The following is a 27,947-nucleotide window of genomic DNA, read 5'->3' on the forward strand; positions in this document are numbered from 1 at the left end:
GTATCGTCATTTCTTCGCCTGCCATTACTTCTCGTTATTATGTTTTTATTCTGTTATTTATATCCTAGTAGGTGTCTTGACCTGGCCTCATCACTACTCTACCGAGGTTAGGCTTGATACCGTTGAGGTGTACTCACACTACGCTTTTGCACATCTTTTTATGCAGATCCAGGATATCTGCACGTGTTGGATGATAGTGATTGGTTGTAGCTGATTTTTCGGAAACTTCAAGGTATACCTGCTCGGCGTCCGCAGGCCTCGGAGTCACCTTCCTTTATCTTTCGTTTCGGTTGTATTAGACATTCTACTTTATTCTATAGAGTTTATGACTCAGTTCCACCGGTATGGGGAAGTGTGTTGTTGAGATCCTATTTCAGAAGGTTTTATGAGTTTATCAGTCTTGCTTTAGTATTACTATTAATTATTTTTATCAGGTTATTATTAAATGTTAGGCTTATCTAGTTATAAACACTATGTGTTATCACGACATCCTACGGTGGGAAGTTGGGATCGTGACAATTCCATTGGAGTGAATTCCATCAAAATAAATGGTAACATTATTGTGCCAATAAAACACCAAATTGCTGACCATAAGCAAGTATGGCACTGGAGGAACCAAAATCAACACAGTTGATCCTTACACGAAAATCCAGACTTCGATTTATAATGCTTTTATAAAGGCATTTGACATATCACTAGCTAAGGTTCCAGGGGTGACACCCGTGGTTCCTTTTAAGGTGTGTTATAATAGAACAAATATTGGAAGCAATCGCGTTGGTCCTAGTGTTCCGCCCGTTGAGTTGATCCCGAGAAACAAAAACGCTATGTTGAATTCCATTTGGACTATTTGGGGTGTGATTCAATGGTGGCTGTGAATAATGAGGTGCTCTGTCTTGGATTTGTGGATGGTGGACTTGAACCCAGCACCTCTATAGTTATTGGAGCGCCTCAAATTGAAGACAACTTTTGCAATTTAATACTATATTGCTAATAAAAGGCTGGACTTCAGTTCTTCACTCTTCAATTTTACTTCCAAGGCTTGATGGTACCTGTTCAATGTTCACCAAAAACAGGAGGCACTTGTGGGAAAGTTAGATTCAAAATATACTAGGAGTACTGCAGTTATTTTCTTGTTACAAAAAATGGAGTTTCTAATATATCAATTTTTTCGATTTCTTTTCGTTCACTTTCTGAAGGTCATGACGACATGAATTTGCCAAACGTCTATCAATCTTGAAGAAGTTTACTTTGATGATGAAGGATTAGAATGTACTCAATAACTTTTTTTTTTGCATGATGAGAATATTAAAAATATTTGTAAACAAAAAAATTACTCCTATGTTTCAATTTCTCTTTATGAGATTTAAATTACCAATATTTTGAAATGCGTCTTTTTTTTCATAAGAGATATGAGAAAAATTATATCTTATTGTATTTTTCGTATAGTTTATGAATATCGAAATTTTAACTTTAAAATACCGAGTTAATTTAATTCAGTTTATCTCGGAAACAATGTTCATAAAATTAATTAAGTAGTACACCTTGACATATATATTATCAATAGGAAACACACCGGAAACCTTGTAGGGACACAAAATAACTTCAGAACTTATTTTACTCCATATGATAAAAATAAGTTTTACTCTCTTATATAAATAACTTCAGTCTTGATTAACCATCAAAGATCTCTCTCTTATTTTACTCTTTTTGATAAGCTCGACATGCTACTCTTGTTGACTCCAACGTGCGTAGAAACAGTTTAAGAACCAAAAAAAAGGATTAAGAAAAAGGAAATGAAAAATAAGAGTTAATCATCTGCCTTAGTAAAGAGAATCTTGATCAAGTCTTAGATGTGTAATCGTAGTTAGCACATGATGTTTTTTGAAGCTTGAGGGAGGAGCTGAAACCAATCCTCCTTCTTGCAAGGTCAAATACCAACAAGTTCTCTTCCATTTGATGCCCTCCAATCACAATCGATGGTTCCCAAGTTTGGTCTTCTCCAACAAAAGCTAAACACATAACATCCTTTGTAACTTGTACCATTGAATTTGCCCCATAAATCCTCCAATATGCACTCCTCTTGTGCAAGACAAAATCTATCACAGGAACATCTGGTCCAACGTTTGTGCTTCTAATGTTTTTTGAACTAAAGCAAGCTCCAAATTGTTTCATCGGAGGTTCTACAATTGTCACATTCTTAGGGAGCGCCATGAGAAAAGCAGTTTTAACAGCATTGTAAATGCTATTGTCCAAGATTGTGAAAGGTGTCGTCGTGCTGATTCTCGTCCCACCTACTCCATTTCTTTTATTTATAGATAGCAGTGTTTTATTTAGTGCCACGTCTTTCCCTGCGATTCGAATGGATGAAACTTCGATATGGTACTCTGAAGATTGCAAAAATGCCCTGGGGTTTGTTATTAGTTTGGTATAGACAAGATTGTTGGAGATATCAACCTTCTTAGGGTTGTAAAAATTATATGGGCCAGAACCAATGAAGATAACTCCACGAGAACTTGTAGATGAGCTCAAGCAAATACCAAACTTCCTGGCAAATCTAGGGTCTAAAGCGAGTTGATTAGGAATTGAAACTGGACTTTGGTGTCCAAAACCTGCAATTCCTGTATTGAGACATAATATAATTGAGTAAGTAAAAAGCGTCTTCACTCTAACTGATTAAAACTTTAGATGACGATTAGAACAGGTAAGAGGTTATTTGTTCAAAAAGCAAAAATATATTCCTGTGGGGCTCATATTAAAGAAAAACAAAGAAAATGGGAGGTGACTAAATTTGTTCACATCTTTGTTGAAGAAAATGGGAGGTGCCTAATTTTGTTAAAAATTTTGTTGAAAAAATTGGGAGGTGCCTAACTTTGTTGAAGAAAATGGGAGGTGCCTAACTTTGTTGAAAAATTATAGGACTAAATCAACAACAAGACATCTTCTTTGTAGTAGTTGAATGAAATCTCTTACTATAAATAGAAGCCTCCATTCTTCATTTCAATCACACCAAAATTAGAGAGAAGCAATAGAAGTTAGAGAGAGTAATCCACAGATTGTAATCTTTGAGATAAATAGTGAGTGTGAGTAATATTGTAGTGAACTGTTTTAAATAAAGAGTATTATTTCTTTTAGATTGTAGTAGTCTCTTGACACTATAAAGTTGTAATATTATAGTGGTTATATTGCTCCGTTCGGGTATTGTATTTTACCCATTAAAAGAATTGGTGTCGTTGTTACTCTCTTGTGTTATTATTATTTGTCGTGGATATTATTCCTGCGCGAGATTATTATTTTTTCCAACAATTCCCACACGTGAAGGACGTGTTGGTACATGCAAGTAATATAATTGAGTAAAAGAAGTGTGCTAGCTCTTTCTAAGAGTTTAATCTTTGTAATAAAATAGTACGTCACACAATATAATTCAGTACCTGTGACTCCTTGTGCAAGGTCTTTCGATAGAGAGGAGTTAACACAACTGAAAATAAACCGCGGCCAAGTGACAAGGATGCCAGGAGTAGAACCAATTGCCAATACATCCTCAGCGATTTCTGCACGGTCCATATAAGTATTAATCAAGGGATTTTCACCCCAATTATAGCAAGTATTGTTGTTGCACCCCGGCTGTAGTTGAGGTTTGAATAGGCAGTCTCCACAGGAATGAGATCTGGCAAAAGAGCATAGTGTGGAGTTGCAGCGAGCTGGTTGGTAAGTTGAACTATTATAACCTCTATCACAGTCCACCCATAAGCTTATGCCACCAAGATGGACTGTGAGTTTGACGGAGATTAAAGGAGTTCTTTGCCCTATTACCGTAATGTATTGTAGGGTTGATGAGTCTTTACTGACTGGAAGGTATAAGGTCGTAGGTAGTACCTCAGCTGAACATAAAGAAAGGAGTGAAAGAGATAAGAGGAAGAAGAAAGTGTAGTTGGAAAACAAGGGAAGTTTGAATGTCACCATGCTAGAGAAAGAAAGCATATGCTATAATTAGATTGTAAGGTATTCGATAGAGTTGCAAACTTATAACCACTTTGCAGCCCCCAACACAACCATTTTTTAACACAAGTATATGGATAATATGACCCAAGTTTGTTTTAAATTCTTTTTAGTTTCGTTTGACCTTGGGAATTAAACCCTATAACGGCTCCTCATTTCTTATATCACTGCTTGACTTTGAATTTAGTCGAGTCAGAGTGATCCAAACACGTAATATGGAGTTCTTCGATCCTATGCACATGGCCAAGTTGAATAATTTGAATAGAGAAAATTGATACTATGTGCCATGTCCGCGCGTGGAGAGCGCGTAGAGGAACTTATTGATATATCAACTTGAAAACAAGTACTATTGTATATACCATGTCAACTATGCTCATCTTTGAATAAATTAAATTCTGAACTTATATGGTAATTTACCACTCAACGACTTATTTACTGCACTCCCTTCACTGTCATCCAATTTTTATTTTGAGTTTATGAGTATTGTATACTAAAAAAAACAGCTTATTGAGTTTTGAATAAATTATAGTAGATATTTTAGATGCAAATACAGAATTAGAATAAAAATTACTAATTCGACATACCCCATAGAACATAATTGTATGGAGTAAATATATTTCAGCGGTTCAGTCACCTAAACCCCGCCAAACTCCTTGTACTATAAAGATTTGTATCGCAAATCAATGGAGCGGTCAATAATCTTGTCGTGTTTATGTTGACCGTGTGCATATTAATACTATTATTTATATGCATATAATTATCTATTGTATTATTTTATCTTTCAATGACTCCCAAGAGATTCCACTATGGAATAGACATTTCGAATTTTCCGTGTTGCTTCCTTCGCCCTAATTATCATGTCGCATATTGTGATGATGTATTCTTAATTTATACCCTTCTTTTACTGGACAAAGTTTAGACTTCCTTTTTATGTTTTCGTTATTTTCTTGAATATTAGAAAAGATGTTAAGAATGTATGCATGAGATATATATGTGAAGAAATTAGTTTTTGTTTAAACACAGTAAGAGAGACACGATTAATGCAGAAAAACTTGATGGTATTAATCAACGGGACTTCGTCTATTTATGCAATACAACAGTAGCAATAGCTAGAATTAATTTTATATTCCTAGTCAAACACAAACTCCTACTCTTGTACTTCAAAGACTACATGTAATCACATAACTACGTTTAATCTCTTGGCAGCTTGCATCTATCTGTACATGGCTTATCTCTTTTGCAGCTTGCAGTTATCTGTCCATGGTTTATCATCCACGTGAGGCTTGTGTATGGGGTGAAATTGGTTGATTACAAGTACCTAAATAGCGAGTTGATACGTGGAACCGAGACCAGACAGAAGTTGAATCAATGAATAATCGGCATTGGTTACGAAGTGCGTAACCGGGTCCCGAAGAGAGCACAACCGATGACAAAGACTCAAAGGCTTGACATCGGATAGCATTCAATGAACAGCCATTACAAAGAATATTTGTATTCAAAGCCAGCCGTTATGCACACATCAATGGCATTTTTATTCTCATTCAAGAAGGGCCTGATTTTAGGATTTTGTCTCCCTAGAAAAAGCTATAAATATCATATTGGCAACTCTTGTAAGAGATGAAACATTGTGCAAACAAAACTGTACTTCGCAATTTTACGCTCAATCTAATAGTTTATCATTGCTTTCATTTCTGCTCTCGGAAAGACCGAGTTTGGAGCCATGCTTATTATCTTCTTTAATTTCAGTCATTAAATCTTATTTTTGTTTCATTTCTTTATCATTTTTGGATCAAATCAGTTCGCTTGTCTATAAACTACGTTATAAATTTAACTGTACCGTTTTACGGGTAAACAGTTTGGCACCACCGTGGGGCATATACAACTGCATAATTGCCTTGATCCATTCGTTTATTACTAACGAGTTTTGGTTCTTTCCTTAGTAAAACCAGATATGACAGCTAATGATGTCAACAACACACACAACATTGAAGAACGCGTTGAACGAGAAGAATTGTCCTAGCATAATGACTTAATCAGCAAGACCCGCAACGAGGGGGACGAAACAACTCCGGTTCGCAAAGGTTAATACCCTCGACACGTGCGGGACCCAACTCCTGATGATGCGGAGGAGGAGCATGTCGTAGAGACAATCAAACTCCTAAAGGAACAACAGAGAGAAATCATGGATCACCTCTCAAAGCAGGATTGGGTGATGATGGAATTAAAACAAGCATTATCAGGTGCTTCTAACAACACGAATGGAAGGAGTCCGATTCCTCCTAGTGTTCCCGCAAATCAAACGGCTCAGAGAATCGATTGTCGCGCCCCGTTTTCTCACGAAAGCGGGTTTCGATGTGTGACAACTCTTTTAATTAAATGGGTATTAAAAGAGAAGAGTCATCACCTAACGATTTTAAGGTGCGTTAGGGCACTTATTTACAAATAACTCTGATTTAAACTAGTCAACATAACCAAAGATCAGGTAAGGGCTCAAATTGCCTCGAAGAGAGGGTGTTAGGCACTCTTCGAGGTGCACAACTGTGGTTCTGGTCGAATTTTACACTATGCGGATTATCGAATTATAAATACCATATGTGACAATCTCAACTAAAGGAGAGCAGAGGTCCAAATACCTAACTAAATTATTCAAGGTAAAGAATAGGAAGAAATGAGTGATTAAAGGAAATTGTACTATCACAATCCCAATTTTTCATCTTAGGATGTCGTGATGACACCTAGGTAAGCCTAACATGCATTGAGAAGCAACAGAAATAATAATAAAACTTCAAATTAAATCATTTAAACTCTCATAATAGAACTCAACAGTACAGTTGTCAACATCTCCCTAAAACCTGGTGGAACAGAGCCATAAGCTCTATAAGAATGTACTAAAAGTCTCAGAATACAATACTGTTTTGGAATAAGAAATAAACAGTAGAATATCTAAAAGCAGAAGGTGACTTCGAGGCCTGCGAATGTCAAGCAGGTATACCTTGAAGTCTCAAAAGCAGCTAATCAATCAATCACTAGCGTCCAGCACGGCCAACCGTACCTGGATCTACACAAAAATATACAGAAGTGTAGTATGAGTACACCACAACGGTACCCAGTAAGTATCAAGCCTAACCTCGGTAGAGTAGTGACGAGGTCAGGTCAAGACACCTACTAGGACAAGATAAATGGGACAAAATATAAAAACGAGAAGTAACGGAAAGCGGAGAAATGAATAATAACAAAGCAAGTTTAGTAACGTAAGCTAATGTCATAATTTAAAACAAGAAAGCAACAAGAAGGGAACACATAATGAGAACCACAAGTGATCAAATACGGACAAAACATGTAAGACAGGGAAGAAACAACAACAACTGTTCAACCAATAAACCTTTTCAATATGGAATGTACAACAAGAATCATAACCGAGGTACCGCCTCATATTCACATTTAACAATTTCAATCACAATCTTTTCTTATATCACCGCGTGAGCTTTACATTTAGTATTTAAAAATTATTTTCCCGAAATAGCTATATGTGTTTCAGCCCGCCTTATCTCACAGCGTGGCTTGAAGTAGTTCCCCTACTAGCAACACATGTATCAAGCCCACCTTATCTCACCGCATGTGTATCAACCCCTAGTCTTATAACTCTGCAGGCATATCAATATCACAACACAATCACAACTCGCATCTAAGTGCCTATATGCCATAACTTGCCAAAAAGTCAACAATACCAATGTTTTCACAACAAATACACAATATTTTCAATAATCTCAATAACAACAAGATGAATGAGGAATACTCAACAAGGAAAGATACCTCAACAATTAACAACTCCACCTCAAAGTGATAACGGCTTTTACAACTTCAACACCAATAACTCAACAAGAAGATATTCCACGAAATAACAACTTCAAGTAAGAGTAATTCAACAATAAAGAGGTAACAAGATAATAAGGAAAGCAACAACTTCAACTAAGACATATGAGAACAAATAAAACAAGTAAGAGGTAGAACAAGTGCTAACAACGTCTAATAAAGCATGTAAGAGTAGATTAACACATGTAAGAGTAGACTAACAATGAAAGATGTAACATATTATGACAATTCAATTAAGGCATCAAAGGCTCTAAATAAACTAAACCGATCAAAAATCACATATAGCTCGTATACACACTCGTCACCTTGCGTACACATCTTTCACATAATACAAATAGCACAATCAACCCAAATCCTAAGGGGTAGTCTCCTCCCCCCTAGTCCCCTCCCCCCACAAAGTTAGACAAGATACTTACCTCAACTAGGCTAAATCAACCCTCAAAAATAGCTTTTCCCTTAAAATTCGCCTTCACACGGCTCAAATCTAAACAAAAGTAACTTAATATTATCAAACAATGCAAGAGAAACCAATTAGAATAGATAAACTATGATCTTCACATTTTTTCTAAAAAGTCAAACTCCGGGCTCGCCCTGTCAAAACTCGGGTCCAAGGGTAATGATATCATTTGAGATAGAGGAACATAAATTTTACTAGCTAACATGGTAGAAGGCTTAGATGTAGATATAACAACCATGAAGGAAAGCATGATCTTTATAAGCTAAACAAATAGAAGGCATGAGTAAATAATATGATAGAAGGCTTATATGAAAGTGCAACAAATGAGAAACGGCACTGATGTAGATATGACAAACAAGAAGGAAAGCATGATATTTGCAAGTTAAACAGGTGGAAGGCATGGACAACACAACAACAATTGAGATAGAGGATAAAGACAGAACAACAACAACAAGTCACATAGAAAATATAAGTGCAATAGTAATAACTCAAGATAAAGGAATGTATACACTAGGAAAGGATATCACCACATAATGCATGTCTCTCTTCCTCGCTTGCACAGAAACACCATTCGTGCCATGAACACATGATAATATAAAAATATGGTAATGTAAATAAAATAGCACGGAATCACCCTTCGTACTTTTACTCTCATCCTTACAGGATAATGTAAATGAAAACATGACAATGTAAATGAAATGGTACGGCATCACCCTTCGTAATTTTACTCTCATACTCATATGATAATGTAAATGAAATGGCACAACATCACCCTTCGTGCTTTTACTCTCATCCTCACATGATAATATAAATGAAATGGCACGGCATCATTATTCGTGCTTCAAACTCTTCCTCACATATTAATGTATATACAATGGCACGACATTACCCTTCCTGCTTTACACTCTTCCTGTCCAAGCACATGTATATCAATAGCAAGCAAGGTAGGAAGCATGAATAACATCAAGGAGAGTGATTAAGCGAATATTTCAAATGAACATCAATCACGGCTTTCAAGCCAATAACAATTCAGTAAACCTCAAGAACCTTATTATTCAAGTATTTCAACAAGTCTCAAAGATGATCTTCAAATCAAGTATAGAATCCAATATCTCAAGAATAACGGTCATATCGATGTATTTGTGATTAATTATAATAACGACCGGATTAAGCACATTAATAATTTCACAAAAGTCCATGAAATTTTTAATCAAATTATAATAAGCTAAATCGTGGTTTCTAACATTTAATTTCATATTCATAGTAATCTAGAAGTTAAGGAAGACATGAAACAAAAAGGTCACATAATTCTACAAAGACGCAATTAATCTTATAATTTACCCCCGAACACGATTAACCCTGGAACATGCATATACGCCTGTCACCTCATATATGCATCACCCCCGCAAGTAGCAAACAATATCAACTCGTCGAAAAAATTTCCTTGATGAAGTTAGGTAAGATACTTACCTCAAACAAGCCAAATCAATACACTAGAAGTGCCATCCCACTCAAATCATCCTCCGAACGGCTGAAACTAGCCAAAAGAAACTCAAAATTATCAAATAATACCATAGGAATTAAACCCAAATGATAAAGGTAGAATCTTTACACATTTACTCAAAGTCAACCAAAAAGTCAAACCCGGGGCTTGCACCTTGGAACCCAACAAAACTCACAAATTCTGACAACCCATTCGAATACGAGTCCAACCATACTAGTTTCATTTAAATCTGACTCCGAATCGATTTTCAAAACTCAATTAATCTCTTTAGGAAAATTTAGACAACCCCCCCCCCCACAATTTCTCTTTTGAAATCATCAATCAAATGCCAAAATCGAAGATGGAATCATGGAATATAATCAAAATAGAGTAGAAAACACTTACCCCAATCCATGTGGTGAAATATCTCTCCCAAAATTGCCCAAATCCGAGTCTAGGGTTCAAAATATGAATGAATGAGCTAAAATCCCGAAATTCCAACTCATAACCCAGCTGCAGATGTCGCATTTGCGACCAAAAGTTTGCAATTACGGACTGTTCGCAACTGCGACCACATGTTCTCAATTGTGACCAAATGTTCGCAATTATGACCAGATGTTAGCAAATATGGTAGTTTGCAATTGCAACAAAAAGTTCGCAATTGCGAAGTACCAGCACCAGCAAACCTAAACTTCACCGAAATGATCCAAAACCACCCCGAAACTCATCCGAAACTTCCAAGACACAAACCATATATGCATTTCAATCATAAAATATGCTACGGACCTGATCGCGCACTCAAAATATTGAAAAGAGGTGGTCTTGACCCGATATTGACCATGGTCAATCTCTAAATTTCTTAACTTAACTAGTTTCTCAACCAATGATCCAAAATACACTAGAGCCCCTCGGGACCCCGTCGAATTATACCAACAAGTCCCAAAATATAACATGGACCTACTCGAGGTGTCAAATCTCACATAGCAACATCAAAACCACGAATCGCACCTCAAATCAAACTTTTTGAACTTTTGAACTCTCAACTTCCAAAACTCATCCGAACCATATCAAATCAACTCGGAATGACCTCAAATTTTGCACACAAGTTCCAAATGACATAATAAACCTATTCCAACTCCCGGAACTAGAATCCAAACCCGATAACATTGAAGTCAACTTCCGATTAAACTTATGAACATTCTAAACCTTCAAATTTCTAACTTTCGCCAAATAGTGCCAAAACCTTCTAAAAATATCAAAATGAAATTCCAAGTATACGCCCAAGTCAAAAATACCATCCAGACCTACTGGAACCATCAAAACTCCGATCCGAGGCCAAATATACAAAAGTCAAACCTGGTCAACTCTTCAACTTAAAGCTTCTAACATGAGATTCATTCCTCCAAATACATCCCGAGGCACCTGAAAACCAAAATCGACGATTCACACAAGTCATAATACACTATATGATGCTACTCAAGACTTCAAACATCTGAACGGAATGCAAATGCTCAAAATGACCGATTGGGTCATTACATCCTCCCCCACTTAAACATACGTTTGTTCTCGAGCATGCCAAGAGTCATTCCAAATCCATCAAATCACTGCATGAGCTCACTATATACATACCTATGGGTGATCCTATGTTAAACCCATCCATATAAATCTGCCAACTCAGCATAACTAAAAATTCTTCCTTCAACCTAATCCATAAACCTTGAAACCCAATTTCCAACATCGAGAATTCATTATAAGACCCAAATTCTCACATCCATACACTACATTAGTCTGAACAAGCTGTATCAACTATAACCAAGATGTAATCACATAATATACCACATAACGTAGATACTCACACCAATAACTTCTGACCACAATAGCTGCCCAAAAATGAATCTGGTACCGGTAGTAAACCTCATACCAAATAAAGCCTCATTCAAAACCTTCATACATTGTTGATGATGAATGAAATACGCAGAAACTCATAACCACTTATCAGATCAATAAGTCATGGAGTTCTCGAGTCCGACAAGGACTATAGCCAAATTCTGAGCGGATATATGGTATCATTCTCCCAGATGTTTCTCATCCCAATACGATCGTGCAAGTATCAGATCTAGAAACCTCATATCCACCAATATAAGCAACTCAATCCACAAGTCACACCAAATCCATATGGAGCCCCACACAATGCGTTTCCGTACACCAAATAAGTAATAACTCAGACATGACAGATAATAGTAGGAAAGTTAAATAAGAAGGCTGCAAAGCAAGTTAAGCAGATATAGTAATATTAACATATTCCTATGAACTATTATCAAACAAGTAAGATCAAAACATACAGCGCGCAACCCGATCTAATCATATCAATCCACATAGGGGTAACTATCGAGCTGTAATGCTCGGGCTCACTTATCACATGTGCGTCAACATCAAGCACGATAGAGTGCACAAAAATAATTGTGGAAAAATGATTAGGCACAAACAATACTGAGAAAGAAAATCACAACTATGGTGCAATAAGAAAGTCAACATCACGAGGGCTATCTCACCCATAACACCATAAAGCCTAGACAGAATTATAATATGCGTGTGAAAAATCATGTAACCCTCACAACCCGTCATAGCATAAGAGAGAAACACATAACATAGACCAAGGTGTGAATAACATCCATTCTGTACGATGATATACCTGTGGTAATAGCTGCGCAAGAGCAAGCAAATCCAATATGATATAGAATACACATTCTCATTACGCTCACAAATAATCTCCAAACCAAATTCCGATCATTACCAAACAGGTAAATAACCTTCCAAAAGTCCATAGAAACCTTTCCATAACACATACCATCAATGATGCAATCATCAACATTTCTTCATAATTTGCAATTAAGGAATAGTCTGCCAACGAGAACATCCAATCTTTGAACCTCATGAATACTAGAATCTCCATATCTGATCTCAACACCGCTACTAATGGCTGATACGTCACTCATACTCCATCATCTTATAGAAAAATACCCACAAGTCAAAACATAATGCACCTGCCAATAGGCGCACTCTCCCCCGGCTATATCAAATAGTGCAAACATTCTCTTAAACACCCGAAATCATCCCTCTTTATCAAGAACTCATATCCTTCCCTTTGAAACTAATCCGCAACCTTGAACTCACAGCTTTCAACCCCACACGGTGCACCACCACTAACATTCTAACTTGTGAAAATACGAAAATCTCATAATCAACTCTGAACCGCAAGCAAATTGTACATATTATCAACCGAGAACCTTTCATTTAACTCAATACAGGAGAACATTACCACATGCAATATAGATTCAATACCTATATAAAACATTAACTCCGGCTATGGCCATAACTACGGTGAAGCCTTTGGAACTCATTAACACATAATCGAGTCATCAAAACTGATCTCCTCTAACTCAAACAAGTCGCACAGACTACCAACCCAAATGTAACTCAATCCGATATGTTCGCTCTGAAGGAAGCTTCTGTGAATCCGCAGTCGTTTCTTGCATCTCTCTAATATTTCCATGTAGAATCATTCTTGACATAGAAGTATAATAGATCCGGTTAACATTCACTACCGATCTCAAGCCCTATTCATTCACAAATTCAGAAGTCTTTAAATGTCACATTTGATCTGGAACTCATCAGAACCTTCTCGATAACCACTCACCTTACTCTGATCTTCAATACACAACTAATACGCACCGAGCAACTCGCGCTTCACCAGCACATGACTATTCAAAGTAACAACCAAGCAATCCCTCAGCCTAGAAACTGATACCACGCATGATTCGGCAATCCGATCATCGATACCAGACTCCCCCACTTAGTTCAAAGCCATAAAACACATCGTCGGTAATCCATAATACCATATATTCACAGTTTCCCCGATCATGCACTGCGAATTTGTTGGAAACTTCATAAGCTCAGGTGATACTGGTCGTAGAACACTCCGAAGACACTGCCAAGCATACACCCATCCTTGCGATAGTCAAGCAAACTTCCCCCAAATTCTCTGAAATAATATTATGTGCATTCCACCGAATGGAAACCTCACACGAAACATGACATCCGAACTCATCACGCAGGAAATAACCCCTCGCATGTACGCAAATCAACACCACTACAAGCGAAATACTTAATAGCGAAAGGAAAAATGGTCCCTAAAAGTAAGGAATTGGTCCCTAATATTTAATAGCGACCAACGAATCTGGTCCTTATATATTTCTCCGCTAAAGGTCATTAAGGACGAGATAGGGAGCTGGTCGTTAAAACTATTTTGCGACCAGTTTAAAACTAGACATTAAATCATTTTAAAGGACCATATTTATAACAACCCGACCAGTCATTTTGAGCTCTAGTACGTCATTTGGTGGTTTGAGTCCTTAAGTAGATTCGCTTCAGGCATTATGATCGGAATTGAATTTCGATAAGTTCGGGATTTATTTGGAAAGAAAATTCTAATTTCGGAAGCTTTAAGTTGGAAGAATTGGTTAAGGTTTGAATTTTGAGTAAACGACCTCGGAATCAGAATTTGGAGGTTCCAATAGGTTCGTATGATGATTTCAGACTTGGGCTATGTTCAGGTTGAGTATCAGGTCGCCCGAGAGCATTTCAAAGCTTATTGTGGAAAGTTGGCATTTTAAAGGTTTTAGAATTTCCTAAGTGTGGTTTGAAGTAGGCTTTGATGTTATGGATGTCCATTTGGTATTCTGATCATTGGAATGGGTTCGTATTATGATTCATGACTTGTACGCAAAGTTTGGCATCATTACGGAATGTTTTGGTATGGTTCGAATGCGTTCGTCGAAGTTTAGAAGTTTGAAAGGTTTTAAGAAGGATTTTTGTCACCGATTCGTAGTTTTGATATTTTTTGATGTGATTTGAGACCTCAAGCAGGTTCGTGTCATGTATTGGGACTGGTTGGTATCATTGTACGGGATCTCATAGGCCTCAGGTGAGTTTCGGATTGGAATCAGATCGAATTTTGAAGTTGAGGAATGAACGTTTTTACCAATTACTGGTGCAATCGCACCTGCGGAAATAAGGTCACAGATGTGACTCCACAGAAGCAGCTAGGCTAGCGCAGATGTGGATTTTGCTGGGGGAAAGCTGAGACCACAGATGCATTTGAGGGTCCGTAGAAGCGGAACTGCACCTGCAGGTGAGGCATCGCAGAAGCGACCTCGTAGAAGTGACCTCGCAGAAGCGAGAAAGTGGGTCGCAGAAGCAACTAGAGGTGATTAGGGCAGAGGCCGCATGTGCGAAGATATTCCCGCACCTGTGTGAGCGTAGATGCGGTGCATGGAGCACATAAATAGGCATGGCTGTTAGGTACAACTTCACAGAAGCGTGGATTTCACCGCAGAAGTGACGCCGCAGAAGCGGCCAAGATGATCGCAGAAGTAGAAGGTCGTCTGGGCAGAGGTGTTTTTATAAAAACGGGATTTGACCCATTTTCTTCCATTTTCATTTGGTTGGGGCAATTTTGGAGAGCTTAAAGGGGAGATGTTCAACAAGAAACACAAGGTAAGTGACTCCCACCTATTACAAGTTAAATACATGGTTTGTATATGGATTTAGACATGAAAATTAGTAGAAATTTGGGATTTTGGTAGAAAACCTAGAATTTGGCATTTTTGGATTTTAACCACGAAATTGGACATGGAATTTGGAATAAGTTATATATTTTAGTTCGTGGTGTTATGGGTAAACTTTATCTTCGAAATATTTTAGAATTCGGGCACGTGGGCTCGAGGGTTGTCCTTGTTGGCTTTTTGAGCAGAGTTGGGAATCATTATAAATTGTTAAATTATACGTATTGGGGTATATTTTGATTGGTTTGCATGTTGTTTGACTAGTTTTGAAGAGACGGGCATCGAGTTGAGGTATTTGAGTGGCTTTGGTGCCGGTTATGGAACTTTGGAGAGAGGTAAGTCTCATGTCTAACCTTGTGAGGGGAAAACCACCCCCTAGTTGATATTTATTGTTATGCGCAACTAGTTGTGGGTGATACATAGGCACGAGGTGACAAGAGTCCGTGTGTAGCTAAAGTATATTTATGTCCGGGCAGACTTAGGATCTTATCATGTAATATTTGAATTATTTGAACTCATTTTGCTAGCTTAATTATTTGAAGTTATAAATGAAATTGATTTAGAAATAGATATATGCATACTAGGCCAAGCCTTAGCACTTTGAGTTTTGAGCGAGTCATTTAAGATATGGTAAATATTATATTTATTTTATGCTCATGTGCTGGATTGTAAACACGTGTCTCGTAATTTGGCAACTTCCTTCCTTTTCTAGTGGAGCGGGCGAACGCCTCGGCAGTATATAGATACATCTATGGTTCATGCCGCTCAACCCTCGGCAATGTACACATTATTCTATATCGGGCCGAACGACCTCGGCAGAATCGTGCGTTATATTGCGAGTAGTCCGAATATTTACGAGCGAATCTTTCCACGAATGCCTGACATTTTATACGGTATTCCTTATGTATTTGATATCGACCCTTGATATTTTCTGAGATGTTAAGGTAGAATACAAGATTTAGAAATTCATTGTTTAAAAGAAGTAATTAGAAGACTATGTAACTTACAGATTTACCACATCATCGTTGTATACTTGATATCTGCTTATGTTTTATTATATTGCTTTATTGGACCTTTAGTAAGTGTCGATGTCGACCCCTCATCACTACTTCTCTGGGGTTAGACTAGATACTTACTGGGTACACATTTATTTACGTACTCATGTTGCACTTCTGCACTAAATGTGCAGGATCTAACAGGTTAATTTGATGATCACCTTGGCGCGTAGGCGCACTTGCTGAGGAGACCTTATGTGAGCTGCATTCCAGGCTACGCATCGCAGTCCACCGAGTCTCCATTGTACTGTTTATTTTATTCTCTCTTACTACATTCGGGACAGATGTTATATTATTATTGTACTCTTTAGAAAATTGCTCATGCACTTGTGACACCGGGTTTTGGGGGTTCCTACTGGTTGTTCGTTATTGTTGTCCACGTAGTTATTATCTTTTTACCTTGTAAATTCCATTTTATACTATTTAAGTAATGGATATTATGATCTCGAAAGTAATAAAATGAGTAAATAAATTGGTAAATCAATGTTGGCTTTCTTGACGGCGGCTTTAGGCACCATCACGACCTATAACGGATTTTGGGTCGTGACAGCTTGGTATCAGAGCGTTAGGTTCACTTAGGTCTCACGAGTCATGAGAAAGTCTAGTAGAGTCTTGCGAATCAGTACAGAGACGTCTGTACTTATCTTCGAGAGGCTATGGGGCTGTTAGGAGCACTTCCCTTCTTGATTTCCTCATCGTACGGTTTGATTCCATTGAGGCTTGTGCTTTTATTTCCTTCCTACTCGATCTTATGCGACATGGGGCACTTGTTGTCTATTGGGCGTTGAGTAGTTGCATTGGTAATGCAGGTATGGTGCAAGATGTTCTTCCCTGCGTGTTCGGACAAGCCATTATCGTCACCTTGCGGAAGGATGTTCTATCATTTCATCCTAGTAGATGTATTTTCGATGGTTTTGAGGCTATGCACATGTTGCTATGATATTCATGAGTCGTTATTACACATTACTGATGTAATGGTGGGGTGCTCGTTTATGTGTTAAGGCAGTGAATGACTTGAAGAGAGGATTTCTCAGTGCATGATTAAGGGGCTCAACATTTAATTCTAGCAGAGGAAAGGCAATCAGACTATAGATGTCCAGGTTTAGTTGATAAAGTGACGAGACTTGATATTTCCGAGCATGGTGGAATTTTCATTATGATGCGGTGTCATTGTCCTTGTTTGAACGCATTACAGTTCGCCGGTGTTTTGATCTTCTTTGATTTTGCCTTCGGGGTAAGGTGTTGTGAAATGGTGCCTGAGGGGCGGTTACCTGAGATAGCGGTGTGCAGCAGTTCAAAATCGAATTGGTATTTCTAATGTTGATGGCTCGAGGAAGATTATCTTCTAGGAGGTTTAGAGTTGGTAGCAATTCATTAGTTCCGGTGCTACAGGTAAAATTTAAAAGTTTGGCCAAATACTAATTAACTACTAAAAAAATGGCAAAACTCATCCACAGAATACCGACCGAAATCGATCGGAAAATAGGCAAATTTGTTGCAAAAGTCAAAGAAAATATTTCTCACAAATATACCGACCACCATCGGTTCGGAAATAGTGATCCCACAATAAAGAAACATAGCTACGTCTGACTTATATAAAAATTTCGACCAATGTTAGTCGAAAACTGGTCAATCTTTGACCAAGACCTGGTCATACTTGCATATTATCTACCAAAATAAGTTTTAAATAAAATATTCTAAGTATACCAACCGAAATCGGTCGGAAATTTGAAATTATTTTCCCTAGGGGCAATTGATTTTTTAATTAATTTTGACTGAATTCGGTTGGTGATTTTAATAAAAAAAAAATTAAAATAAATAAAAATCAGATTTCCGACTGAATTCGGCCGATAAGTTTATGGTCAAACAGTCAATACTTCACTTAAATGTACCGACCGCCATTTCCGACCGAAGTCGGTCGAAAATCTGCAAATTAGAGCCCACCAACGGGCTTTCTTCTCCATTTCTCTCCTCCACCCTTTTCAACCCTAAGGCGATTTCGCCCAAATCCCACCCAAAATCTATTGCTACTTTCATTCTCTCCCAAAATCAAAGCCCAAAATCATCCCCATTACCTTCATCTCCCAAATCCTCAATCCCACCGCCTCACCATCGCCACCGCCACCGCCGTTGCTTCTTCCACCACCTGCCTCCCTTCTCACTACTGCTCAACCGCTGCTTCTTCTACCACGTGAAGGTTAGTCACCTAGTTTTTTTTAAGTTACTTTAATTCTTAAAATTTAGGGTTTAATTTATTGTTCTATTTTTGTTTATTGCTTTTAGAAATTTTTAATTTATTGTTCTATTTTTGTTTATTGCTTTTAGAAATTTAGGGTTTAATTTATTATTCTATTTTTGTTTATTGCTTTTACAAATAATTTATTAATTTAGGGTTAAATATATTATTCTATTTTTGTTTATTACTTTTAGAATTAATTTATTATTTTAGGGTTTAATTTATTCTTCTATTAGTGTTTATTGCTTTTAGAGATTTAGAATTTATTAATTTAGGGGATAATATTTTTCTATTAATGTTTATTGCTTTTAGAAAATTAGGCTTAACTAATTATGCTATATTAATTGAATGAGTTAGTATAATTATTTAAATTTACTACTTTGTAACTAAAGTTTATTATGTAACTTAAACTATAAATTAATTTAAATATTCATGTAATATAACATGTAATTTATTTATTCTTTGTGTAGATGGAATATCGTAGTTGGATGTATAATAGGAATTATCCTAATCATCGGTTTTTGAATGTCATGACCTAAAATTCAACCCTCTAGGTAAGCCAATTAACAACTATCCAATTTATTGAGATTTATTAAGAAAAGAAATGATAATACAACTACTTTTATACAATAATTTTCCAAGGACTGGTAGTACAAATTATGAGCATCTAAAATTTAGATTTCTTTACAAAATTGAATTGAAATAATTACAACATCTGTTTGAAATGTAAATGAACATAACTCGAATCTAATGCTACTAGGGCATAGTGATAGCCATAACTGGAACGCATGTACATCTTCAGATCCAGCTCTCGCAGTACGCAACAACCTCATCATCCAATAATTGCACGCAAGATGCAGAAGTGTAGTATGAGTACAACCGACCTCATGTACTCAATAATTAACAAACCTAACCTTAGGTAGAAAGTAGTGACGAGCTGGGACAAGGGTCAGAGTCCAACTCCAATAACCAACAATAATTCATAACAATATCATAAAGATAGTACATGAAAGAACTCAGCTGGTTCACAATTACGGAAAACAGGCATGATTTTCAAGTATAACAGTAAGGGTGTGTTTGGTATGATGGAAAATATTTTCCAAAAAATATTTTTTCATTTTTCACTGTTTGGTTGCACAAAATAGTTTGGAAAATATTTTTCTAGATATCACATTTTTCTGAAATTGAAGGAAAATGACTTCCCTAGAAAACGTTAGGAAAACATTTTCCAAAAACTCTACTTACCCTCACATCTAACCCCAAAAAAGATATATTTTCAATTTTCTACTTTTTTATTTTTTTGAACCACTCACCCCAACCACCACCCCACCCCACCTATCCCCACCCCCGCAATAAAATATATTTTTTTACCTTTTTTTTTTATTTTTGATTTTTTGTTGTTTCGTTTTTTCTGGACCACCCACCTACCCCAGACCCACAGCCCACCGCATTCCCCCATCCCCCGCAAAAAAATATATATTTTTTTATATTTTCATTTCTGGTTTTTTTATTTTTCAGTTTACAGGTTCGAAATTTTATGAGTTCTAAAGTTATGAGTTCAGAGGTTTATGTGTTTGGAAGTTTGCGAGTTTAGAAATTATAGAGTTTACGGGTTCGAAAGTTTAGCGATTCAGAAGTTTATGAAATTTGTGAGTTCGGAAGGTTATTGGAACGAAAGTTTATGGCTTCATATTTATTGTATCTAAATTATAATTTATGAATATTTTTGAGAAATTATTTTCCTTAATTTGCGTACCAAACACCGAAAAATGAATAAGATTACTACTTGTAAACTTCATGTTTATTGTATCTAAATTATAATTTATGAATACTTTTGAGAAATTATTTTCCTTAATTTGCGTACCAAACACCGAAAAATGAATAAGATTACTACTTGTTTTTTACAAAAATATTTTCCAAGAAAATATTTTCTTGGAAAATATTTCCCACAGAAAATATTTTCCGTTATACCAAACACACCCTAAATCTCAAATCTTTCACCGAAAACACAAAAAAATATAAGTTTGAAAATTATGATTTTTCCCAAAAACTTTCAACAACAGTTAAGAAATCTCATTATCATATGGCATGAGGAAAGTACATCTCTATGCCTACATATCAATATGCATGTGAATGTCATAAATGTCACAAAATGCACCACGGTGCCAAGTATACATGTCAATGAAATGCATCACGGTGATGAACTCATGTACCCACACTCTCAGAGTACTCAATCTCATTGTCTCACACTCCCACTCATCACGCTCAATCACTCAACACAATCGGTCACTCAATACTGTAAGGTACCTGCTGCGGCGCGAATCCCGATCCCATCATGAATCAATAGAACATGCGCTCATTGTGGGTGTGCAGACTCCGGAGAGGCGGATCCTGCCCAAGCGCTAATATAACTTATTGCGGTATGCAGCCCGATCCACATATATCCGTAAGGCCTATTGTGGCGTGCAATCCGATCCACATATAGCCATACGGCTTGTTGCGTCGTGCAACCCGATTCACACACATATAGCTATAAGGCTTGTTGCGGCATGCAACCTGATCTACATATATATAATACCTGTTGCGGCATACAGTCCGTTTCCATCATTATCACTCACAATCTGGCCCTCAGGCCTCTAACTCAATCACCAATCTCTCCAGTCTCTCGGGCTCACAAATCTAATGTCAATCAGCCCAAATAATGACAACAATATGATGTGACAATGAATGATAACAGAGACTAATATATGATATGTAAATGAATGAACATGACTGAGTATGTAGATGCAATTTAAGCAAATAACTCAACAGCAAAGATGACCTCAGTAGCTACCAACGGAATAAGCATATAGCCTAAACATGATTTCTAGTATGATTCACAACTCAATTTCTCAAACACGTAAAAATTTCATGGATAGAAACAAGATTAAGTAACTACACAGTATCACAGAATCAACCGAGTCATAATTCATACGGTGCACGCCCACACACCCGTCACCTAGCATGTGCGTCACCTTAACACTAAGCACATAACATGTATATTCAGGGGTTCATACCCTCATCACCAAGTTTAGAAGTTTTACTTATCTCGAACAAGCTAAATCCAATATCGAGCAAGCGAAAGGATGTTCCAAAAATTCCATCCCGCGTGTACCAATCTCTGAACGGCTCGAAACTAGCCAAAAGCAACTCAAATACATCGAATAATGCCTAAGGAAAAAATTCCAAATGATAATGGTCGAATCCTTAATCAAAGACAAAAATCAACTCAAAAGTCAAACTGGGCCCGCACCTTGGAACCCGGTGAAACTCACAAAATCTGACAACCCATTCAATTACGTATCCAACCATACTAAGTTCACTCAAATCTGACTCCGAATCGACATTCAAAACTCAAAAATTCACTCTATGAAACTTTAGGCAAAAAACACCAAATTTCTCCCTTGAAACCCTCAATCAAATGCCAAAAACGAGAAAAGATTCATGAAATATAATACAAAATAAGTAAAGAATACTTACCCCAATCCACATAGTAAAATTCATCTCCAAGGTCGCCCAAACCGAGCTCCAAAATCCCAAAAAGGTGAAAAGAAAATGACCAAGTCTCGAAATATAATTTGTCTAGCTTCATCACATTTGCGATCAAATTATCGCATTTGCGACCCCCGCTTCTGTAGTAAATATTTCGCTTTTGCAAAGAATCCCTGAACCAGCAGCCATCGCTTTTGCGATCGCACTACTGCGCACATTAAACCGCATCTCTGGTCTCGTAGATGCGTCCATGCACCCGCACCTACGACTCTCACGCCTAGTTGTCCTTGTTCACTTCTGCGAAGAAGACCCCACATCTTCAATGTCGCTTCTGCGACCAATTATCCGCAGATGCGGCCACACCAGAACCATTAGCCTTAGCCAAATGCAACATGCGACAAAATGGTCAAAGCCTCGTCTGAAACTCACCCAAGCCTCTCGGGACCCCATCTAAATACACCAACAAGTCCCATAACATAACAAGGGACCTAGACGAGGCCTCAAAACATGCATAACAACATCAAAACTATGAATCGCACATCAATTCAAATGTAAAGAACTTTCAACTTCCAAAACTCGCGCCAAAGCATAACTAATCAACCGGGAATGAACTCAAATTTTGAACACAAGTCCCAATTGACATAACAAAGATATTTCGATTCTCGGAACCACAATCCGAATCTGATATCTTCAAAGTCAACTCTCGATCAAACTTATGAACTTTTCCAAACCTTCAAATTTTAATTTTCGTCAATTAGTGTCGAATCCCTCTAAAAATATCCAAATGCAAATTCGGGCATACGCCCGAGTCCAAAATCACCATCCGGACCTAACAGAACCATCAAAACTCCGTTCCAGGGTCAAATTCACAAAAATCAAACTTGGTCAACTCTTCCAACTTAAAGCTTCAACAATAAAATTTATTCTTCCAAATCGATTCCGAATAACCTAAAAACCAAAACCGACGATTCACACAAGTCATAATACATCATACGAAGCTATTCATGCCCTCAAACTGTCGAGCGTAGTGCAAATGCTCAAAATGACAGGTCAGGTCGTTACATCCTCTCCCACTTAAACATATGTTCATCCTTGAACGTGCCGAGAGTCGTTCCAAAGCCATCAACTGCCGTGTAACCTTACCTTTTACATACTCGGGGATGATCCCACGTCACCCTATTCCATATAAGCTCGATAACACAACATAACTAAAGATCATTACTTCGATCTTAGCCCGTAAACCTTAGAATCCAATTCCAGCATCCAAAATTTCATATGAGACCCGAATCTCCCACCTACACATTGAATAAGTCCGAACCAGCTGCATCATGCCATAACCATAGCCCAAGATAAAATCACATGATGTACTACATAACTCAAATACTCACAGCAATAACTTCCGATCACAGTAACTGCTCAAAACAATCCCATACCGGTAATAAATCTCATATCAAACAAAACCCCATTCTAAAACCTTCGTATACTGTCGATGATGAAAGAAACACGCAGAACTCCCAACCATTCATCGTATCAACAAGCCGTGGAGATCCCTCTCCTTCAACAAGAACTGTAACTAGTTTCTAAGCCACTCGGCGACACTGTCCTTTCAAACATACTGCAATCAAATCCTATAGCACCCATTTTACGTCTGATGACCTCCTCTTATCAAAGACAAGCTACTCTACTGACACACCACACCAATACTACACAGAGCCACAAACTGTGTAATCCGTGCACCAATACACATCAATTAAAATGTACTTAAACATAGAAAATGACTCAAATGAGAGAACCGTCCTGCAAGCTCAACAAGTACCTTCACAACGAAATGCTAAGAACCTATCCAAACACTGATCTATATGAAATACCCCAAGCCACCATGCTCAAAAGCAATAACCACATGCAATTCGATATCAAGTACCTAAGGTGCATGAACATAACTATGAAGGAACTAATAACACAATACCACCGCTCAGAAAGAACATAACCAAATGCGCAATCAATCATTCTAGACTCTAATATCCATCTCGCTCAAATTCCACTATAAGGCCTAAATAGACCTGCACCATATGTGCCTATAACCAACGGATTACAACATCTCGTAGCATAGAAGGGTAACTCATAGAGCATCTTCGAACACGAATAAGCTTAACTCTAACCGAATGGCACATCCCTTAATAACAGTAGTGCGGAGTCAACCCATCCGACCCGGTGTAGAATACACATCCTCATTGGGCCTACCAATGGACCCCAACTTAACTCTGGTCACCCATAAATAGATAAATAACCCTTCTAAAGTCCACAATGACCTAACCATAACACATGCCATCATCTGGCTAGCTTTAGCCACATCTTCACAGTCCACAACCACGAAACAACCTGCTTCTGAGAATTCCCGATCTCCAAGTCCATATAACACACGAATCACCATATCTGATCCCAACTCCATCGCCTGAATGTCTAACACACCTCTCACACACGATCATCCCATGAGGAATAATTCTATAATTATTTCGTGCCACATCGTATAAATCTGAATATCAGCAGTCTATCAACCAAACGAGTACCATAATACCAATGAAGCATCTGTAAGTTAGAACATAGTGTGCCTTTTGATATGCGCACCCTTCTCATGAATTACCATTTAGTGCTGACATCCGAAATTGTTTGTGCTGCATAAACTCATTATCTTCCTTTTGGAGCTCACCCGTGACCTTGCACATGCAAATCTCAATCCCACACAACACACCACATCTATCATGCCATCATAGGAAAAGTACGAGAATCTCATAATCAATTCTGAGTCACAAGAAAACTATATACCCAATCAGTCATAAACCCTCCATTTGATCTCATCTAGGAGAAAATCACAATACGCAACATGTTCTTCACGCCAGTAGGAAATATACACCTCGAACTGTGGTAGAAACCATTGAGAATACTTTGAAATCCATTTGCACATAAACCAGGCCATGAGAACTGAATCTTTATAGCTCAACGAAGCCACACAGTCGCCAAACCCAAGATTATTGCCACAAAACACCTGTAGAGACTCACCACATCATAAGTACCCAAAGAACCAATCATATCCATCACCATGCTGATCCAACCTACTACCAAGTTGTCCTATTTCTCCGAGTTTCTTCCGAATTACTCTCAAATTGACACTTCTCCTTTCTAGAACACCACGATCCTTACCCAAATCTCACCACAACAGGTCCTAACATAAAACCACGCGCCTTAAAACCCATAAGGCGATGTATTCCCTCTTAAGCACCCCAAAAGTATCACAACCGAGATACCTACTCTGAAGAAACATTATTTGAATCTAAGGACGTTTCTTTTACCTTCCTGATACTGGAATGTAGAATCCATAAGGATATAGGAATATCGCGAATCTCGACACCATCCAATGTAAATCTCAGTTTCTAACCATATACCAATCTGCAAAATTCTCAATTGCTACATATAAATCTTGAATCTATTAGAACCTTCTCGAGAGTTATCCTTTCTACTCAAATCTCAATTGCACCACCCAAACGGGCCGAACGACCTGTGCCTCATTAGCATGACAACACCCAAAGAAGTAACTTCGCCTTAACGCAACCGAGCAAATTCCTACACCATGCACACTACATCCTTCACGAATAACGATGCAATTATTCCTTGCTTAAGTCATTCTTAGAACTAGCTTCTGCAAGTTATAACTGATCCACAAGTATGCCTCCGACTGAAACCAATACAACACATAAACATGTAATCAAATCATCGGTAGCAGACTCCCCCACTTGGCTCAAATCCATATATCAAAATACTCGATAACTCACAATGCCCATATTCTACTACTACCATAATCCAGCAACAAAATTCAACTCAATCCTTTATAAGCTAATGCAACACAAACCATCTAATACCTCAATTAGTCTGCAAACCTCGCATTCACCCTTGTGACGGTCAGGTCAACCATTACAGCCGATCCAATCTCAAATCGCACAAATATAACCCATTGGTAGAAAAATAATCCTCCACACAGCATCATAAGGATCACATATCCGTAGATTATCTCACAAGTTATAACCCACCTACTTAGCCTCAAACTGACATCTCTCTATACCCTTTCACAACCACAACTACTACGCAATCACTTAATCTTCCCGAGTCTGAACTCATCAACAAGATATGAGAACCTAATTCGTTCCATAATTAAACAACATGAAATATCCTTTAACACACTCATAACCCGAGATTGTACATCATGTCAAGACAAAAATTAAGCACCCAATAAACCTTTTACATCTCAAGGGAACTCTTCTCATCACATTCAAACCATCTGAACATATCCCGCAGTCATATCCTACTCATCATATATCCATCCAACCACTCATCGAGCCATAACTCTACTCAAAGGGACACTACCGGGTATATAAGTCCAAAATCACGTGCTCACACAACCGAAATCCTCATGCCCAAGCTACAGACAAAACCCGATCTCACGTGCTCCAGACCAGCCAATCATCAGCACACCAAAATCACATCCCATACCTCATCCATGAGATCACAAGCCGACGATACACAGCTGATACCGAGTGCTGCTTACATGCGCATACGAATGCATGGAAGGAATTCAAAGAGTTATGTCTCAACCTGAAACAATTTCGCACGATAAGGAAAGAAAGATGGGAAATTATCCTAAATTCCCTGTAGCCTCTCGAAGATAGGTATGGGCATCATCATACCGATCCGAAAAACTCTACTAGACACTTGCTCATGACTTGTAGAACCTAAGAACCTAGAGCTCTGATACCAACTCACGACCGAAAATCCAACCACTCGTGAATGTCACGACACAAACTGATGGGCCGCGACGGGCACCCGGTACCTTACTCAACCGAGTACCAACGTAACATATCTTTTCGTATCATACTATTATAGGTACATGAGATGGAAAGACTGCCGTGAGATAACCAGAATAAAATATGAGGGAATACTCGACATAAGATGACCCAACATGTAATACAAACTTATACATATGACAGACGGGCCTATAAGACCAAAATGATCACGCGTATACTGAACATAGGCCGACAAGGCCATACAATCTTTCACGTACATGACATATGTCTACAAGACTCTAAGAGTAGATAAATACCATAAAGGTCGGGACAGGGCCCCGCTATACTAATTAATACATGTCCAAATCATACTGACCAAATAAGCAACTCCGGAGCAAATGGAATGCATCAACACCTTCCGCTGAGCTGATAGCCTACTTAGATGACTCTCAACCTATCTATCGGGACCTGCGGGTATGAAATGTAGCATCCCGGGCAAAAGGGACGTCAGTAAAAATAATGTACCGAGTATGTAAAGAATGAAAATCAGTAAATAAAAGACATGAGAGAAACATGGAGTAAAAGACTCAACATGTAAGTCTGAATAGCTCTGTGAATCATTTAATATTTATAATGCCGTGCATATGTTTATAAATGTCATACCATACATAGGTATATGCGTACATAACATCATCAAGCCTCTGAGGGTATCCCATCATATCATCTCGGCCAATGTGGGTAAATCATCAACGTATACCGGATGATCAGGAGGTGGTGCGTATATAACGCCGTAACCTTTTCCCATATCTCATATACATATAATATACACGTATTTAACGCCGTCTGGTCACGGGTCAATG

The 27,947-nt window shown here is 37.8% G+C and overlaps 1 protein-coding gene across 1 annotated transcript; it reads right to left on the minus strand.

Annotated features, from left to right (window-relative positions):
* Positions 1–1,627: 1,627 nt before the first annotated feature.
* Positions 1,628–4,339, minus strand: LOC107827096 (putative aspartic proteinase GIP2). Its single transcript, XM_016654157.2, has 2 exons — positions 3,429–4,339; positions 1,628–2,618 (listed from the first exon to the last, which is right to left on the minus strand). Exons 1-2 carry the CDS (start codon positions 3,976–3,978, stop codon positions 1,840–1,842), a joined length of 1,329 nt encoding a protein of 442 aa, XP_016509643.1. The 5' UTR covers positions 3,979–4,339; the 3' UTR covers positions 1,628–1,839.
* Between the last annotated feature and the right edge of the window lie 23,608 nt (positions 4,340–27,947).

This window comes from Nicotiana tabacum, chromosome 14 (genome assembly GCF_000715075.1).
Source record: "Nicotiana tabacum cultivar K326 chromosome 14, ASM71507v2, whole genome shotgun sequence".
Taxonomy (NCBI): domain Eukaryota; kingdom Viridiplantae; phylum Streptophyta; class Magnoliopsida; order Solanales; family Solanaceae; genus Nicotiana; species Nicotiana tabacum.

Bases quoted from the DNA above. Each gene is read 5' to 3' on its own strand.
- LOC107827096 (XM_016654157.2), bottom strand. From the start codon at position 3,978: ATGCTTTCTTTCTCTAGCATGGTGACATTCAAACTTCCCTTGTTTTCC. The intron at 2,619-3,428 runs GTACTGAATTAT...GTCTCAATACAG, and splicing joins CCTTGCACAAGGAGTCACAG to GAATTGCAGGTTTTGGACAC.